At 43.2% G+C, this 19,281-nt stretch overlaps 1 protein-coding gene across 2 annotated transcripts in view; it reads right to left on the bottom strand.

Moving 5' to 3' along the window:
* The window catches only part of MEGF11 (multiple EGF like domains 11), a 1,692,327-nt gene that overhangs the window by 699,550 nt on the left and 973,496 nt on the right, over positions 1 to 19,281 (bottom strand). For both annotated transcript variants that reach the window (XM_069222897.1, XM_069222898.1), the window contains exon 7: positions 15,692 to 15,812. In XM_069222897.1, the coding sequence (XP_069078998.1) occupies positions 15,692 to 15,812 (121 nt within the window). The remainder of the gene's footprint in view (positions 1 to 15,691; positions 15,813 to 19,281) is intronic.

The following is a 19,281-nucleotide window of genomic DNA, read 5'->3' as shown; positions in this document are numbered from 1 at the left end:
CAGCACCTTTGCAATGCTCACAGTCTGCTGTGAGGTTATTGGGTGGGGGGGGGACCCCTGTACTGTCATTGCCAAGTGCATGGGCAGTGCAGGCCCCCTGCCTGGGCCATCTGCACCAGTTCTCTGCCAGCAGTGATACTTCCATGAAAAGGTTGGTGGAGAACCAGGTACAGCTGATTCCAACCTCCGCCACTGCCAGCCCATCGGGATCACCAATCCCAGCGGTGACGGCGGTACCCTGGTGGTCAGACCGCCAGGTCTTCTGAAGACAAGATAGTTATCCTTGGATCTTATATTTGGGGGTAGTAAATTCCATAGTTTGGCCACTTAAACAGAGAAAGATGTACCACCTATTTTTTTCTAGTATGGTAGGGTTTTGAGACGTGGTGCAAATCTTTAGTGGAGGTTCCTTTGTTGAATGCATTTGGTGATTTTTTCTTGATGAAAAGCTGCCCTGTTCCATGTATTGATACAAAGCAGCTGGGAGGGTGATCTTCTGGCAACCGCTAACCAATGTAAGGTCCTCAAGACAGGGGAGATGTGGACTTGTGGCTTTATATGTAGGAGTAGTCGGGCAGCAGAGTTCTGAAGCTGCTGTAGTCTTTTCATAGTAGATAGGGATTATCCCTCGTAGAGGCCATTGGCATAATTCAGTTTAGCACAAGAGAGATAGTAGCCTGGACCTTGTGTAGAAATCCCAGGTGGGGAGAAGATGCATCGCAGAGTTTTCATGGTGATGAAGCTTGATCTTGCTAATTTGTCTACTTGGGCATTCATTGTTAACCTGGAGTTCATGGTAATTCCAAGGTTTCTTACTTCCTTAGCTATCTTAGGAGGAGGTACCAGATCGTCAGGGAAGGCGCAGATTGGGTCATAATTTTTCCAATCACCACATGTGAGTATTTCTGCTTTAGACGCATTCAAGTTGAAATGGCTTCATGTGGTCCAGTGATCAAAGGCTCAGAGGCAACTGAAGATTTGTGAGTTTCCAATGTCTTTGGGGCATTTCAGTTTAAGGAGTATTTGTGTGTCATCTGCCCAATTGTAGCATGTGAGCTGAAATTCATTGATCATTGCCAGTAATGACTTATGTATAGGAGATATATATAGGTATTCAATAGATTTAGAGGGTGTCCTCAGGCACTAAACAGAGGGCCGGTGGCAATTATAGAAGAACCTGATCAGAAATGGTTGGTTGTGGATCTTGCCTTTGATAACAGAGCACTGACACCTGAGGGATAGCTAATCTATGGGAAGCCTGAACATATAATATGTCTAACCAGAGGTATACCTCTCCTGCCTAAAGCAAACGGCTCTATGATCAGTTTCTCAGATTGCATTTTAAGACATGTCAAATTTGCTTTAAGGTATGACCTGCAATTTTTCTCTGGGAATCTGTCTATGTGAAGGCAATACACCTGCTCTCCCCTTGTTATAGGCATTACGCCACTGTGTCCTTTCTCCTCAAACAAGTGTAGTTTGGCAGCAAAATGCTCATAAAACGTTACTTAGCTGTCAAACTAAGCTGGGGTCTCCTAAAATTAGCATAACTGATTTTGTGTATAATACAATACCAGTGCAAAAGGCTCTGAGTATGTTGATTTTTTAAACTAGTCCTTGTTCAAGGACATTTAAGTTAAGAAGTGTAGATAGAGTGATTTGACAATTCCTACCTTCAATGCAATTCTGTCTTGCTACCCAGTAGCTCTTCATTATGGAGGCTAACTATCTCAGTTTTGTATGGTTGTCTCACATTTGGGTGGTCTGTCCTGCTGTTTTCAGTCAGCTGGTGCACGACACTAAAAATCATTATTTTGCTGTGCACAGTTAGCAGCCTGATGGAGCATCTCATGTGAGGAAATGTCCTTAACAATGCATTGTTAACAAACGCGAACATTTAGCATGCAAGCCTTACCACCCTTGCCAGAACAACGCGTGGCTTTTTCTTTGCCTTAACCTACGCATATGCATGGTTAAGGCGCAGAAAAAGACACAGTGGATCGGTAGGGTTGGGGCAGGGGTAGATTAAGGGCTGGGAGTCGGTAGCGGGCGGGTCGGGGGCAAGCTATTTTTTTAAGGGTTGGTGTGGGGGGATTTTTTTTTAATTTGGGGCTTAGGGTAGGGTAGTTTTTTAAAGGGTGGAGGAAGCTTTAAGGAAGGGTGGGAGGAGAGAATAGGAGGAAGAATCAGGAGAAGATGCAGTGAGGTAAGTGGGGTTTGGCGCAGGGATGCTGGGTAGTTTTTAGCGGTGGGGCTGGATTTAGGGCTTACAGTGGGTCGGGGTAGTTTAGTTTTTAGGGGCGGGGCAGGAGGGTCAGGGTATTTTTATTTTAGGGCTCAGGGTGGGTGGGGGGTCATTTAGTTTTTAGGAGTGGAGGGGTCGGGATGTTTTTATTTTTAGGGCTTAGGGTGGGTGGAGGGTCAAGGTAGTTTACTTATTCGGGGAGGGTTTTGAGCTCAGGGTGGGTGGGGGTGTCAGTTTCGTTTTTGGGGGCAGGGGTGGAGGGGTTGGGTCGTTTTTGTTTTAGGACTCGGGGGGTGGGAGGGTCAGGGTAGTTTAGCTTTATGGGCGAGGGGTTGGGATAGTTTTTTTAAGGGGGTGTCGGGTAGTTTAGTTTTGTGGGGCAGGGGTGGGGGGTTGAGATAGTTTTTTCTTTAGGGATCAGAGCAGGTAGGGGGGGTCAGGATAGTTTGGATATTAGGGGTGGGGGCATGTGTTGTTCCCGCATGCATGGTTCTGTCATAAAACCTCTCATGTGGCCGCAGTAGCATGGCATATCTCTCTTTTATCTTTACCACCCAAACTCCTGGAAAAGGCTGTTAAGAAGTCTCCTACTATCTCAAATGTACCTGTCCTAGTTTAGATCAGACTCAGTGAGGATTTTGTCCTCCCTTCAGTCCTGAAGCAGCGCTAGTCACAGTCACAGAGGGCTCAAAACTAATAGTGGACAAAGGTCATTCTGTTGCCTTAAAGTTGCTCAACAAGTTGGCTGCATTCAACACAGTCGCTCATTCTACTCTTCTGCACTGCTTGCTTAGATTGTGGAATTTACTATCAAGCCTTGAAATAGTACGGTTCAATTTTATCTTCTAGAATTCAGTCTATTTCTACACCATTTTTCCATTCCAGGCAACGTACTTGATGCTTCTTTTCACATCTTGGAGCAAAGGATTAGAAGTCTTTGCCACCTTCTCTTCAGACAGTGTCTTGTCCAATCACTTTTACTGAAACTGTGGCGTTTTTCATAGATTTTTGACCAGTAGCTGTTTTCTCATCTGCACCAGGACACCATTTGGGCTATTTCTTGTGTTCTACAAATCACTCAACATAACATTGGATTGATACTGCATTGGAAGTATTTGGTGCTGGATTACTCATTTACAGAGATTTGGGTGCATTCCCGGAATTAGGAATTGCTCAGATGTTTTTTTTAAAATGAATGCTGCAAGTCAGGGTAGAGAAAGTGGTATTGGTCGATGGTATGGAGAGGCACATGATAGACGTTTGTGATCCCAATGACGAAAATGCCAAGGAGGAAGACAGCAGTGGTGATCTCTAGACAGATCAATTTTACAAGGAGTATGTTATATGAAACAGACTGGACAAAGGAAATTGACATGACGTTTTCACTAGCAAGAGAAGAACTTTGCGATCTATCTCATGAATCTGTCTTCATACATTTACCAAAACAAGACAATTTGATTCCAGTGTTAGACCACCAAGCACATTTCTACAGTAGCAAAACAAAGAACAGACTGAGACTCCTAGAGATACAACCAATAACTTGAGATGAAGGTGCTTTGAAACAGTATGAAATGTCCTGGTGCTTTTCCAGGTAGTGGTTGTTTGGGAGAGTGCCCTGCGTAGAGAAGAAGAATAGGGGGCAAATTCGGTAGCAAATAGGGCATTTGTAGACACTCCAAGTGAGTAACTCTGGCCAAAACCTCATTGGATTTCAAGTCTGTGGTCTTCTAATGAATGATTTTAAAATGAGTTTGCAAATGGTGTTACCACATGAAACTGATGATAATGCCGGTCAAACATGCATAGTATTTGAAGACTTATTTATGCTGAAAGGGCAGAGGTGAGGGGACAAAACTAGGGATGGGTGAAATTTGTGTAATTTACTTTGGTATAATTACCTGAAGTTTTGGAAAATTACATAAAATTACATGTAATTATGGTAAATATACATCTATCATTTATCTGGAAGAGAGAGCTAGGATTAAGAAGGAGGCTAAGACAAGTACTAAGACTAGAAAGAGTAATGGGAACACAGTTTTGCACAGTAGCAGCAAGCGGGCTCAGAATAGTACTAAGAAAAGCACAAGGAAGAGGCCCAGGACAGAGGCCCAGGACTAGAAAGAGGTTTAAGATTCGTAAAAGAACTAAGAAGAGGATTAGGACTGAGTTTATGTCAATAACTATGAAAAGACTAAGGGTGGGAAATGGAGTATGATGATGGCTCAGAATAGGAAGGTGACTACGCCTGGGCAGAGGACTGGGATTAGGTAGAGGACAAGGAAAAAGTTTGAGTTAAGAAGATGATTAGGAAGAGGAAAAGACTAAGAAGAGGATTAGGAAGAGTACTAGGTGAAGGACAGGGAACTAGGTCTATAGAGCAGACTATTAGGAATAGGACTTGAAAACAGGTATAGAAGGAGGACTACAACTTAGATAAGGACTAGCATGAGATCTAAGACTTGGACCATTACTAGGAAGAAACTAGGACTTTGATGAGGAACAGGAGGACAACTATGGCTAGAAAGAGGACAAGAAGTGGGCCGCAGATGTGGTCTAGGGTTAGGAAGAAGAATAAGATAAAGATAAGGTAAGGATTAGGACCAAGAAGAGGACTTGGACTAGGAAGAGGACTGTGAATATACTAGGACTTGGACAAGGACTAGAAAGGGGATTTAGGGCCAGATGTAGCAAGTCGGCAATTTGCGACTTGCAAATTGCGAGTCCCTGCGACTCGCAATTTGCAAGTCGCAAATTGCTATGCAGTACGGTGTCTCAGACACCGACTGCGACTCGCAATGGGGTCGCAATGACCCACCTCATGAATATTCATGAGGTGGGTCGCAAATTGCGGCCCCATTGCGAGTATAGGCACTCGCTAACATGGAGGCCTGCTGACGTCAGCAGACCTCCATGTTCGCGACCTGCTTTTCAATAAAGCAGTTTTTTTTTTTTTAAAGTGTAGCCCGTTTTCCTAACAGGAAAACGAGCTGCACTTCAAAAAAACCAAAACCTTTAGTTTCGGTTTTTTTTCAGGGCAGGGAGTGGTCCCTTGGACCACTCCCTGCCCTGAAAAAATAATTTGGGGTCCAGTCACAAACTGGAAGGGGTCCCATGGGGACCCCTTCCAATTTGCGAGTGGGTTACCATCCACTTGAAGTGGATGGTAACTGCGACTCCATTTGCGACCGCGTACGCGGTCGCAAATGGAATTGCATCCCACTGCGAGTCGCAAATAGGAAGGGAACACCCCTTCCTATTTGCGAGTCGGAAATGCATTTTGCGAGTCGGAGCCGACTCGCAAAATGCATTTCTGAATGGCAAAGTGGCTTTTGCGCCTCGCAAATGGCGATTTTCGGCGTTTGCGAAGCGCAAACACTTTGCTAAATCTGGCCCTAGGTTCAGACAAAAGGACTAGCATGAAGAAGAAGGGTAGAAAGTGCACCGGGCTCAGAAGAAACTAAGGAACTGATGTCCTGTCCACTGTATGTAGTCTATACACTCTAAATGGGGGAGACAGAACATCATTCACTTTTTTGCAGATGTCCCACAAACACAAACCTGTAAATATACCCTAAATCTAGGAAAGAGACTAGCATTGCAACACGGAAACAAGGACCTGGGTTATAAATGGTATGTGTTATGTTATATAACATTTATTGCATCATTCACCCAGGGGTATCTTAACACAGAGTTTGTAGTTGCAGCATGAGAGTAAACAAATAAGCTATAGCTGTTAATCAAATGCCAGGTAAAAGAGCCACATCTTTAGTGCTTTCCTAAATGGGGTCAGCTCAGTGCTCAATCAGATTTTTCATGGGAGAGCATTCCATTCCTTTAGGGCAATTACTGAGAAACAACACCCTCCCACCCTGGTTTTCTTGAATCTTGGCACCACCAGGAGGTTTGTGGATACAGATCGAAGAGTCTGTTTAGGGGAACATCTTAATAACCGATCTTTTGAAAAGCCTGGGGCCAATCCTTTTAGAGGCTTGAAGACAAAGCAACAGACCTTAAATGTGATTTGCTGTTTAACTGGCAGCCAGTGACAGCTCTTCGGATAGGGACTGATTTGTGTTCTTCAGGGAATTCTGAAGATCAGTCTGGCCGCTGCTTTCTGAATCGGCTGCAATCTCTTTAGTTCACCTTTAGGGAGGCCAAGAAATGTACTGCTAGCATAATCCAATCTAGCACCAATAACAGCTGCCATAATGGTCTTCATAGCATCCATGGTCAGAAATTAGTGGATGTTCCTAATTCTTCTTAACATTAAGACACATTTAGAAGCACTCATACCGACCGATATGTGGTTTAAAAGAGAGATGTTGATCAACACACACACCAAGACGTTTTATCACTGATTTAGGGGCGGGAAGCGTGGCCATTTAGAAGACCAAAAAGAGTTAATCCATAAAGAAGCATTTTGATCTATCACTATAATTTCCGTTTTATCCGCATTCAATTTTAGATGATTTAGTCTCATCCAACAACTAATGAAACACATCATGCTCCTGATGTGATATTGTAAATGTTCTGAGGTATCAAGCTGAAGTAAGATCTGGCAGGAATACTACTAGGAAGATAGTAGGATCAGGAAGACGTCTAGGGCCCAGATGGGTTAATCCCATTCATCACTTTGGAATTTGCAGTTTGCATACCAACTGGGAATGCAATTTCGTTAAACTTTATTTCGGCAAATATTGCCATAAAAGTCAAGACAAGAGATAAATACAACATACATATATACATTTCACAATTAAATATAAGAAACAATACATACAGTTCGCAAGAAATATATGGATGTCTCCATGATTAAGCAGTACCGCATATAAAAATATAAATAACAATTTATAAATTAATTAAAAGCCAGAACTAAAAAATTAAATAACTTGGATCGAAGAAACAGTGCATCATATACCTTTACAAGGAAGGGAAAGAGCGGGCCACCTAACAAAATATTACAGTTTGTGACCAAGTCGTTTTCTGATAAGGTACACATTAAATAAAAATCTACTCGTGCCAAACACCACTAATTGTGAAGTATTAGACTGAAATATGCGCTCTGCTTCTTTGTAGGATCTAACCCCCACATATTTGCAAACGGGTTTGATCCAACAATCCCTTGGTTTCTTGTATACTGGGCAAAAGAAGAGTAGATGGACAACATCTTCTTTAGCCCCTAAAGTACAGAGAGTGCACAATTCACAACCTTTTACCCCTCCCCAATTGCATGTGTAAGCATTAATCTGTAGGACCCCATACCTAAACTGTAGATATAGTGTTTTTGCCAGTGGAGGACCGATCTCATCCAAAAATTGTTAGAATTTAGGTGTATCTTTTATGTTCCAAAAATTCAAAGACAGAATACCAATCGATGAACTATGCAATAGCTCTCCGTTGACATAAGACCAAAAGGTGTCCTTTACATATTTCCTGGTACATGTTGTCATATTCTGAGGAACTTCCCATAGGTGTGATAAACCTAATCTCTCATACCACTTAGATACATATTTTAACCAAGGGGTATTCATATGACCATCTATCTGAGTTAGTTCAGTCAATCCACTCTTGTAATCACTCAACTCCGGGGTTACCCATAACCTGACCCAATACAGCAGTGGTCTTAATAATGCTTGATAGTCTGCTCTTTTAAGGTTAATATCAAGGAAAACAGGGACTAGAGGAGTTCTTATCGGTATTTTAAGTAGCCTTCGTACAAAGTGGTTTTCCATTTTTCCAAAATTATTGTTACAATAGTAACCCCAGAGTTCAGCACCATAAAGGGCGGCCGATTGGGCCTTCGCTTTATATACTTCAAGTGCCTGTGAGATTGCTTTAGAATAACTAGCTCCGTGTACTTTTAAAATAGGCATTGAGTTTTGTTTAAGGGATAAGATGCTTTTATCCATCTGTCCTTTCCAGGACTGGTTACTATCCAGCATTAACCCCAAATAATTAAAACTCCCTACCTGTTCCAGTTTTTGATTCTCCAAGGACAGATTATTCCTGAGGGGTTTCTTGGGGTTTATGGACATATACTTAGTTTTGGTAGGATTTATTTCTAGCCCCTTCCCCACACAATACTTCTGGAAAGAATCCACCAAATTTTGCAAACCTCTCGGAGTTTGAGAAATAAGGATGGTATCATCAGCAAATAATAATGCCGTAACCGGCTCACCACCTAGCTTCGGGGAGTCATGTACACAATTCCTTAGATAGCTCGGAATATCATTAACATATAATGAGAAGAGTGTAGGTGCTAACACGCAACCTTGGCGCACACCACGGTCTACAGGTATGGCCCTTGAGGTTTCACCTTCTTTTCCCCATCTAATTTTTGCATAGTTCCCTGTGTGAAGCTTGATAAGTTCTTTAAGTAGTTCCCCAGGGACCGCCATGTTCCTTAATGTAATCCACAACAAATTGCGCGGAACAAGATCAAAGGCGGCCCTTAGATCCACGAATGCCACATAGAGACTACCCTTCCTTATGTTTATGTACTTCCAACAGATGCACATAAACCTAAACACCTGGTCAACCGTACTGATTTTTATTCTAAAACCAGCCTGATATTTGGTTAATATTTTAAACTCTTCAATCCAATCTAAAAGCCTATTTAAAATGTGTCTGGCATATATCTTTTGAAAAATGTCTATTAAACATATTGGGCGGTAATTACTTGGATCATAGCGATCACCTTTTTTAAAAATTGTTATAATTTCTGCCCCCTTCCATGAATCGGGGATCGGTGTGCCTGCCACAATGGAATTACTCAGGTAATTTATATAAGGCCCCCACACATCCACATCAAATTTTAGCAGATCGCCGGGAATTTTATCAGGGCCTGGGGCTTTGCCCATTTTCACAGCTAATAAAGCCTTATTAGTTTCTTCTAAACTAAAAGTTAATGGAGCAATACTCATTTCTAGGCTTGTCTCATATTCCCCGAAGGGTAAACTCTCCTTTTTATTAGCATAGAGCTTAGTGAAATGATCACACCAAGTATTTTCATCTAGGAAAATATCCTTTGTTGATCTACCCTGCTTATTTCCCTTAGCGATTAAATTCCAGAACATGCTCTTATCCCGTAACTTAGCTGCATTCAAGAGATCCTCCCAAAAACTTTCATCCCATACTTTTTTAGCTTGGGCCATAGTGTTTTTGTAGGCTAGTCTACCGCTTTTTACATCCAAACAGTTCCCGGATTTTACTGCCTGGATCAGTCTTAATTTTGCTATTCGACAATCTTTATTATACCATGGGTTCGCTGTCTCAAGATGGTTCCTTATCCTATTACCATCTTTTTTATAAATTTTACTCAATAGTGGAGTTAGTGCATCTACCAGCTTAAGATGTAAATCAAGAACACCTTGTGTTCCCAATAATGCTGGCTGTGAGTCTCCTACTGTTTCAGTAAATACATTGTAAATATTTATCAGCGTCTTTTCTTTTCCCAAGATATATGGCCATCTTAGAGCACGCCTGTTATTGGTTACCTCTAGCTCCGCGACCGTGGTATTTAATAGGGTCTCTTGTTCGGATCTAATAATAAATGATTGAGAGTCTAGCCATAGTTGGAGGGGGAAATGATCACTCTCCGTCCTATGGTCTATCTTGAAATCGGTTATTTGGTTCCATATATTCCGGGTAGCCATTACAAAATCTATATGTGACCTGGAATTTCCCTTAAAATAGGTTGGAGCTGCTGGTCTATCTGATCGAAATCGACCATTACAAGCCCTTAGATCATGTACCACAGTCAACTGTAGAATCTGTAAGGCGGCTTTTGTGCTTTTAGCTGAACTTGCAGATTCTAAGGGCAAGATATCATTAGCAGCATCTTGTTCATCAAATAGTTTTTCCAACCCCAAGACAGGCTCATATTTACAGTTAAAATCCCCACCAACTAACACCTTTACATTATCTCCTAATGAATCTAAAAAGGAATCCAAGGGTTCTACCACCTCTGATTCCTTGTTAGATGGGGACGGTCTGTTATATATATTTATTAAATGTATAGTTTCTTTCCCTCTTGTATCAATTTTAAGGCCTAGTAGGTCCGGAGAGGGGATGTATAACTGGGTGACATCTATTTCTAGGGTCACTTTAACCCAGATAACCAGCTCCCCAGAGGCTCTACCTCTAGTTGATGGAATAGCATAAGAACAGTATGTTTTATACCCCAACCTATGGGGGGTTTCTACCATCCAAGTTTCCTGTAGGAATATGATATCGTAATTCTCAATATAGGAACACCATACCACATCCTCAAGGTTCCTGTCTAAGCCAGCTACATTCCAAGATATCAGTCTAATATTTGTTTTCCCTTTTACACAGGGTAAATCTAATACTATAGGGAAGTTGTCTTTTTCTGTAACATCCTCTAGTTCAACTAAAGGATTTAACTCTTTGTCTTGATTATAGTCTTTACTAACGTCATTAACCTCCATAGTCACTGTGAGGCACTTATCAGGTACGCCCAAACTGATTACCTCACTCAAGCTAGAATAAGGAGATTTAACGCTGTTTACCAATTTAACTGTCCATGAATTTCTGGGGCTCGAAGGTACTATAAGTTTCGGTTCTAAATATTCTATACTCTGTTTTTGTTCCCACGTCTGGGTATATACTAACATTTCTGTGATAAATTCCCCTGCTCGTGGGAGTCAATCGTTTTCATCCAAAGTACTCAGTACCGAAAATCTATTTTCAATTGGAATATAGAAATTTGTGTTTCTTCTATTAGTCAGGAGTCTGTGTTTTTTAGAAAATTCTGATGTACTGGCTAGATGTCTATAAAAATAACCCAGAGGATGCACACCCACGTCAGACTCCTCTACATCCAACGAAGCTGCTCTAAGAAGAACAGTCGCAACATGTTGAGGGTGCCTAAAATTAACAATTACACAATCCCCTTTACATTTTTTCCTCGCGTTTCCGATCCATGGTACCCGTCTAGTAGACAGTATATGATCGGATAGATGTGGGGGGAAACCACAATTTTTGTTTAACCAAGCAACTGATTTCCGTTTGAGAGGATCATGTGATTCCTCACGGAAATTCATTGCTGTCGGGTCTAAGGGAGGAACATTCGAAAGGACTATGACATATGGTTCACAATCAGGTGGAAGATTAATATGATTTGGTCTGTTCACGGGAGTAGTGTACCTCACGGTATTAGATGCAGCTGCTTTCATATGAGGGGTACTATCCACCATACATGGTGGCTCCATAGATTCTGGTAGACATGACCTCTGTGCTACAACCAATTGTGCAGAGTTCCCGGATTGAACGGATTGAACGGGTAGCTCAGACTGTTTCATAGTCTGTTCCTTGTACATCTTGTCTAAAAGACCACCCAACCTAGATACCTCCATAGATAACAATTCAATTTTTTCCATAAGAGGTTTAGTCATATGGTCAAGTTTTTCCTCAAATAGCTTAGCGATGTGACCCAAAAGATCACAATTCACATCGTCCTTATTAATTAAAATCTCGTTATTAGCTACATTACTTCTATGACCATATTCTATCGTTGGTTTAAGATGTATGTTCCCCCGCTTAATTTGCGTTTTTCTGCATTTTCTAACAGCTCTCTTAGGAGGAGAGTGAGACAATGCAGACTCACTCGGGGGCTCCAATGGGTCTTGAATAGGTGGTTCTAAAGCTAAGGGTAAAATGGCTGAGTTTTCCAAAGGGAAAGCTTCAATATTAAGGGGATCCACCATAATAGAACCGCTACCATCAACAACAGAAGAAAAAATTTCTGAGGTGGACTCCTTCCCTAAGGATTTCCTTCTATCAATGTTTATCTTGCTCACCATTTTAACCAAGTAATTATCCAGGGTGGAGATATTTTTAGCCATTCTACACCACCCTCACGTATATAACAGCCACTACTAGTATTGATAAAATAAAATACTCGATGGACTGTCTAGTATTATAGCCCTGCCCTACTCAGAGCTTTTATATCGTAACGCAGAACAACAAGTGTATATGACCCAGGAGGCACAATAACTCAATTGAATGGAGCCCAAGTATAAAGCTTACTAAAGCGTTATCAGATTAAATAGAAGCAATTAATAGCTTAGCGATAGCTTAGCGAATTGGCCCAACCCGACCCCTTCCGGCCCCCTAACGACCACACAACGGCCCGCCCTTTGCCCGGGCTTAGCGTGGTCCCGCTCAACCAGGGGCAGGATCAGTTTAATAGCGCCTTCGGGCACGCAAAATGCGTTGGATCCGCTTCCAGGGTGCAAGGGGGGCCTGAGTAATGTGGTCACGTCCTGTCCCGTCAAACGCTCCCCCCCACACAGCGGTTGCGGTATCAGGCGACGGCGGGGGGGAGACGTAGAGGCCAGCAGAAGGAACAGCAGCCCCGAGAACCACAGGGGCACACAGGTATGCAGCACGATGCGGACGTTGGTAAATTCACTGTAATCTCTGACTTGGCCTCGTGACGTAAATGACCAACCAAGACGTTTCCAGTTCCGTTTCCACAAAAAGGAGAGGCGTGAAAGGAGACTTGGGGTTTTAGATAACCAAAAGTGTTGTTAAGTCTGTTATGCTTCTCTAGGCCCCAAATCAGTCCTTGCTCAGTCTCTCATTTTCACAAGTCTCATGTCCGCTCTTCTGCTTTAACTCTCAAGGTCTATTTGGTTTGCTTTACCTCAGTTTTCAGTTTGTCGTTCTCTTAAAGTCGTCAGCTCGTCTAACAAGAGTGCCACCACCCGAGTCTCTTTCTGTTGAGATCGTTCTCCGGCTCACTGCCCGGGATTTTTTTTGAGTTCGCTAAAAAGAGGCAAACTAGCTGGCGTTAAAGAAAATGCCACTTGAATCAGAGACTAAAGCGCTTTCCCAGTCACTTTTACTTAGGCGATTAATCCTATTAAATGCGCGGGATGAGTGGGGCGCTCGTTTGCAATGTCCGGCTATTGCCGCATGTGGAAGCGGGCGGAATGTAGCCCGGCCGCGTTTCCAAAAGATGTCCGCTTAAATTGAGCAAATGTTTATTGTAAGAGGCCACCGAGTGTGACCGCGTGCGACGGTTTTCAGGGGCGAGCTGTGCGGTGCGATGCGGCTTACCAGGGGCTGTGAAACGCTGTCTCGCCTGCCTGCCTGCGTGCCTGCGTGTTCCCGGCTCCCCGGGTTAGGCGGAGCGTCTGCTGCTGGCGTTGTTTGTCGAACCGGGCCGCGTCCGTTTTCCCCTCGCGGCCCGGAAACAGGTAAGATTGCTGATCCTGGAGCGGGGGGAGGTCTCCTTCTGGCTCTGTGCGCCGCTGCACGCCGAGCCCTCCGTCCACTGACGGGCTCTGAACCGTCCCGCTCAGGGCGCGCCCGGCCCGAGGCTGATGGAGACCTCTGCGATGCGAGTGGACCGGAACTGGCGAGCAGACTTCTAGTCACGTGGACAACGTTGTAATTTAATTTACAATGACACTTGTTGTTAGAAATTGGGTCTCTAGTTGGCAAAGGTATACACCCTGTCCAAGTAGGCACCACAATCCGAGTCAGGGTAAGTCAGATTCCAGGCCCTCTGAGATCTTTCTCAACAAACCCTCAACCACGTACCCTCAGCGGTGAATGCTACCATCATGGTGTGATTTTGTGGGTAGCATCATCACGGGGTCTCTATTCACTTCAGTTTTATTAGTGTCCATAAAAAGGATAAGGGTAAGATTAAAAACAGGTGATGTTGTGAGGATCAGCAATAAATCCTATACAACTAAAATATTAATTATTATTAATCTTTATTATTACCCTTATCCCCTGCCCTTGGGGGTAACTAGGGCCTACCTTAGGGGTGGCTTACATGTAATAAAAAGTAAGGTTTGGGGCAGGCAAGTGGGTACACTTGCCAGGTTGAAATGGCAGTGTAAAACTGCACACACAGGCTCTGCAGTGGCAGGCATGAGACATGTTTGAAAGGCTGCTGGCTGTAGTGAATGGCACAATCAGCACTGCAGGACCACTTGTCACATTTAATTTAAAGGCCCTGAGCACATATGTGCACTTTACTAGAGATTTACAAATAAATTAAATATGCCGTTGTGGACACACCAATGTTACCATGTTTTAAGCAGAGAGCACATGCACTGAGGCACTGGTTAGCAGTGGTAAAGTGCCCAGCGTCCTAAAGGCAACAAAATCAAGATCTGAAAATGGGAATGACTCAGCAGAAGGGGACATTTTCAACACCTATGTATTCATTTTCAAAAAATGAAATGCTTAAACTGTGGAAATAAAATCCTATCTTCCAAAATGACCATTACAGGCAAGCTTCAACCTGCACATTGCCTTGGGTGCACTTAGAAGCAAATCACTTACGAAAAACACGAACCTAAATATAAAAAGACACTAAACATAGATATGAAAAGACTAGGAGTATGTCCAGGCAAAGGAAAAGAACTAGGATGAAGAGAAGAGGGATAACAACTTTTCTTGTGGAAAAACTGTGCTATTCTTCAGTAAGCGCGAAGTTTCAGACGTTACCTGTAACGTAACGTGGTGTTCAGATATTTTAGGAAGTGGAGCTATTAGAGCGGAGCTGTAGGGGGAGAGATATAAGAGTCATTTCAGGATGCACATAGGCAATCAACAGGCAAATGGTGCTTTATTTGCTCTCCTTTGCTTTGAATTTCCGGACTACAGCACTAAATAATGGAGCTGCGGCTGGTGGCTGGGGGCGGAATCCATTCGTAGACTTCATTCAGTTAGTTCAGAATGCTGCAGCACACCTCATTTCTAGCCTCTCCAAATTTCGTCACCTAGCGTTCACTACTTCTGCTTCCTGTTTACAACAGATTTTTTGAAACATCGTGGTCACTCACAGAGCTTCCAAAACCCATAGTTTTCAGGCAACTGAGTTCAGATCTCATCAACGAGGAAGAGAGCTACTTGTCTAACTCCATGGACCCAGAATTTGTACTTCTAGTTTGGTGACCAAGTTTTTCCAGTAGGAGCCACACAAACATGGAAATCGTTCCCTCTAAATGTGCACCAAGAATGCAATCTATTGAGGTTTAAGAACCTGCTGACGACATGGCTAATCAACCGATCACTGCTTGGCATCTGCTGGACTCATCGCTGCCCAGCCAAATGGCCTGACCTCCCCTTTCTGCTATTTTTAATAATTCTCTATATATGAATGTTAATTATTAAGTTCTAGTCTGAATTTTTATAGCATCAAGAACCCAAGAGGTGTGAGCGCTTCATAATAAAAACAGAATATAGCAGTACATAATGGAATGGCATGTGCCTGAAAGCCTTCAAGCTGCAGGTGAAATATGCCAACTATCACAGCTTTAACAAGCTTTAAAAAACAGCTGGCTCAGGGAATCTCCCACTTTCCTTACGGAACAGTTCTCCGGAGGGACATGCAACTGTCAGACCACACCCAGATTACTTAAATAAGCCAGCAGTTGAAGAAGAAACAATGTCTATACCCACCTTCCACCCTGCCGGGCATGCACACTCGCCAGTCACATGGTGGCACGTTCCCCCGTTCTGGCACGGACACCGCTGCTCGCACTGGGCCCCGTGGCTGCCTGGTGGACAGAGCTCTTCACAGCTGCACGAGAAAGCAAAAGAACACGAGGTCAATGCATGATACATCAAGGATACCACCCTCAGCGAGGCCACAGCAGTACAACAGGAGAAAACCTAATCAATCACCTCTTGGTACGCAAGATAGTTCAGTGGATTGACAGCTCGATGCAAAGGTCTAGGTGTGTCTTCTAGGTCACAGCTGTGAATCACAATAAGGCAGCGTCAGAGCTTGTGGGGCCTCCTTAATAGATCTTTTTGTATGTTTGAGATAGGCCTGGCATTTTAGGAATCCCAGGACATCCAACAACCCACCTGTCCACCAAAGGCGCAGCCATATTTGCACAACCTGCATGTGCCTGTTGTCCGCTCTTTCTGTTCGAGCAGTTTACTTGTGTGTTAACCAAGAGTAACTGGCTACGGTAGTGCGTGGGGATAGATGTGAAGTCGGAAGAGATAAGATCTACTGCTAACATCTCCATCTACACACAGCAGTGGTGTGCCCTGCAGCACGCTCGCCACAAAAAAATAAAGAAAGAAAATGCAAGGACATATTAATAGGTCATTAAGAGACAGAGGCCATTTTACAGGAACAGTCTATCTGAGAATGACATTGACTTCCAAGGGAAAGTAAAATGAGTATACAAAATAGGAACAAATATTGCATTTGTGGCTCCTTTTATTTCCTCAGTGTTGTGATTATGCGCTGTCAATGACTGAATGAAAAGGTAGGAGCCTGGAGCCAGTGTGACTGTGACTGCATTTAGAATCCTTAATGTTGTTAAACCTTCTGTGCCTGCTCTAATAAGCACAGTGCATGTAGAAACCAGGGCAATGGCTTAGCAAACGCTTCTTCTAAAACCATTGGGCATGTCAGAGACACCAACGAATCAGATGGCTTGGGGGCATGGGTTGGTTTCTGACTGTTTTACAGTGGGAGCAGGCCAAAGAGGTGTGGAATCACTAACCACAGCCAAAAGGGCCAACCACTATCGTAAACTACGGGTTGAAATGCCGAGTGGTTAGTAAATGACACAAAAAATAAACAAGATTACATTAAGCATCTACTTTTATGTATTTTTATAGTACAAGTCTTTTTCAATACACTAAGAATTAACATTGTGATTTTCCTTCCTGTTTACAACAGATTTTTTAAAAACATCGTGGTCACTCACGGAGCTGTCTATTCCAAAACCCAGAGTTTTCAGGCAACTGAGTTCAGATCTCATCAACCAGGGAGAGAGCTACTTGTCTTACTCCATGGACCCAGAACTTGTACTTTTAGTTTTGGTGACCAAGTTTTTTCCAGTAGGAGCTACACAAACATGGAAATCGTTTCCTCTGAATGTGCACCAAGAATTCAATCAATTGGCGTAGCCAATAGCCAAACATGACAGACGCCCGAGGTTGGAGCTCCAACCGGGGGTCTGCATTCCTTCCCCCTTTGTCATGGTATCAGGCCCACTCTCTGCAGTGACCGGCCCGCATGAGCTGGTGACGTGGCCTGATGCCCTGGAACCCCTTAGCCTTATATCCGTCCTGATTGCCCGAGGGGAGGGGGAGGTGATGCAGCCGTGACCAGGGTGACAAGATAGGTCTCAGAGGTCGGAGTCAGGGACTCCCTGACCAGGAGGGGTCAGCGCCAGACAGCACTGCTAGTGCATTTGTGCCTCCCCAGCGCCTTCGGTGGTAAGGCAAGTGGGACCACTGCCTGGACGGAGATACACAAGAAAAGTGCCTGTTTTTAAAAAGAAAAGTGGAATATTTAGGGTCTACTGTGTCTGATCAGGGTGTTGAACCCCGTCCTGGTTTAGTTAATGCTATCACTGATGCCAAGGCACCTTCAGACAAACCAGGCCTGAAGTATTTTATTGGACTATGTGAGTTCTATTCTAGGTTTGTTCAGTACTATGCATCCAAAATCCAATCACTTACCAAAAATCAAAAAAGAAATGTTCCTTATGTATGGGATAAAACTTTTCAGGCTATTTTTGAATGGATCAAAGCTCAATTGGTTGGGTCCAATGTTCTGAAACCGTTTGACCCTAGTGCCAAGTGTACCATCACGGTTGATGCAAGTGGGTTTGGCCTGGGGGCAATTCTCACTCAAAACAATGATAATGACTAAAACACGTTGGGTTATACCTCTAGAGTTCTCAGGGGTCTGGAATTGAACTTCACTGTGATTGAGAAGGAACTTTTGGCATGTTGGTGGGTAATCAGGTAGTTTCATCCTTATGTTTGGGGTAGGCACTTTGAATTACGCACCGATCACAGCCCGTTAGTATCAATACTGTCAGGAGGCAAGATCAATTAACATAACCGAAGAATATCCAGGTTTTCAACAAAGCTATTGCTGTATCACTGTCAGTTATGTATCTGGCAGCATGAATGGGAGAGCTGATTTTCTGTCCAGATTTCCTGTTGCTGAAACGGAAGGGAGAAGTTTTGAGGAAGAGGAGCAGGAAAGTTGTTTTATTGCTTCGGTCAATATGGAAAGCATGTGTGCCATCAGTGAGAACGAGTGGAGAGCTGAAGTATCTAAGGATGAAGTGTTGCTAAAAGTGATACAATATGTGAAAGAGGGTTGGCCTGAATAGAAAAATGTTAACTATCAATTTCAGACGTATGTTAAAGTTTCTCTTGAATTATCGATTGAAGATGGCATCTCCATGCGTGGTGGGAAACTGATACCTCCTTAAGTTTAAGAATGAGACTGATGTATGGAGCGCATGAGGGACATTTAAAACTTTGACTAAGGGTAGGCTGCGAGAAGTGTTTTGGTGGCCTTACATGGACAAAGCAGTTGAGGAAGTAGCAGACGATTGTGTGGTGTGTTCCACTTCTGAGAAAGGGTTCAGAGTAAAAACTCCACCCATGCAGCCAATAGAATACCCAAAAGGACCTTGGGAGAAGATAGGCATTGACTTAGTGAGACCGTTCAATATCTTGCTGTTTTCTTCGAGATATGCTGTGGTAGTCATAGACTATTACTCAAAGTGGTCTGAAATTCGATGGATGAGTGAACCAACTTAAAAAAATATTGTAGATTTCTTGAAGGACATCTTTTTGAGAGAAGGTTTTCCTTCCTCCATTGTTTCAGATAACAATGTTCAGTTTGTCAGTTTGGAATTTCAAAATGTCTTGAAACAAGTGGGGATTACACACTCTAGAAGCTCACTGCACCATCCACAAACCAATGGATTAGTTGAATGAATTAATCATGTTTTAACAATTGTGTGCAATGGGCAATTGCGAGGAAGTGTGTGGTGCAAACTTCTGTGCGTTCAATGTTCTGGTTTTACCGTAGTACTCCACATTCTTCGACTAAAGTACCTCCTTTTGAACTGTTAAGGGGTAGGAATCTGTCGGCTAAAATTTGTCCGGGATGGATGTCTAAGTAGGTGAAAATGGATGTCATGGAGTAGATGATGTCGTCAGACGGAATGTTAAAAGATCACAAAAGCATCAAAAACAGTATTTTGATGCTAGGA

Source organism: Pleurodeles waltl, chromosome 3_1 (genome assembly GCF_031143425.1).
Source record: "Pleurodeles waltl isolate 20211129_DDA chromosome 3_1, aPleWal1.hap1.20221129, whole genome shotgun sequence".
In the NCBI taxonomy this organism is placed as follows: domain Eukaryota; kingdom Metazoa; phylum Chordata; class Amphibia; order Caudata; family Salamandridae; genus Pleurodeles; species Pleurodeles waltl.
The sequence above is the reverse complement of the archived record's forward strand: the minus strand, read 5'-3'. Positions and strand labels throughout refer to the sequence as shown.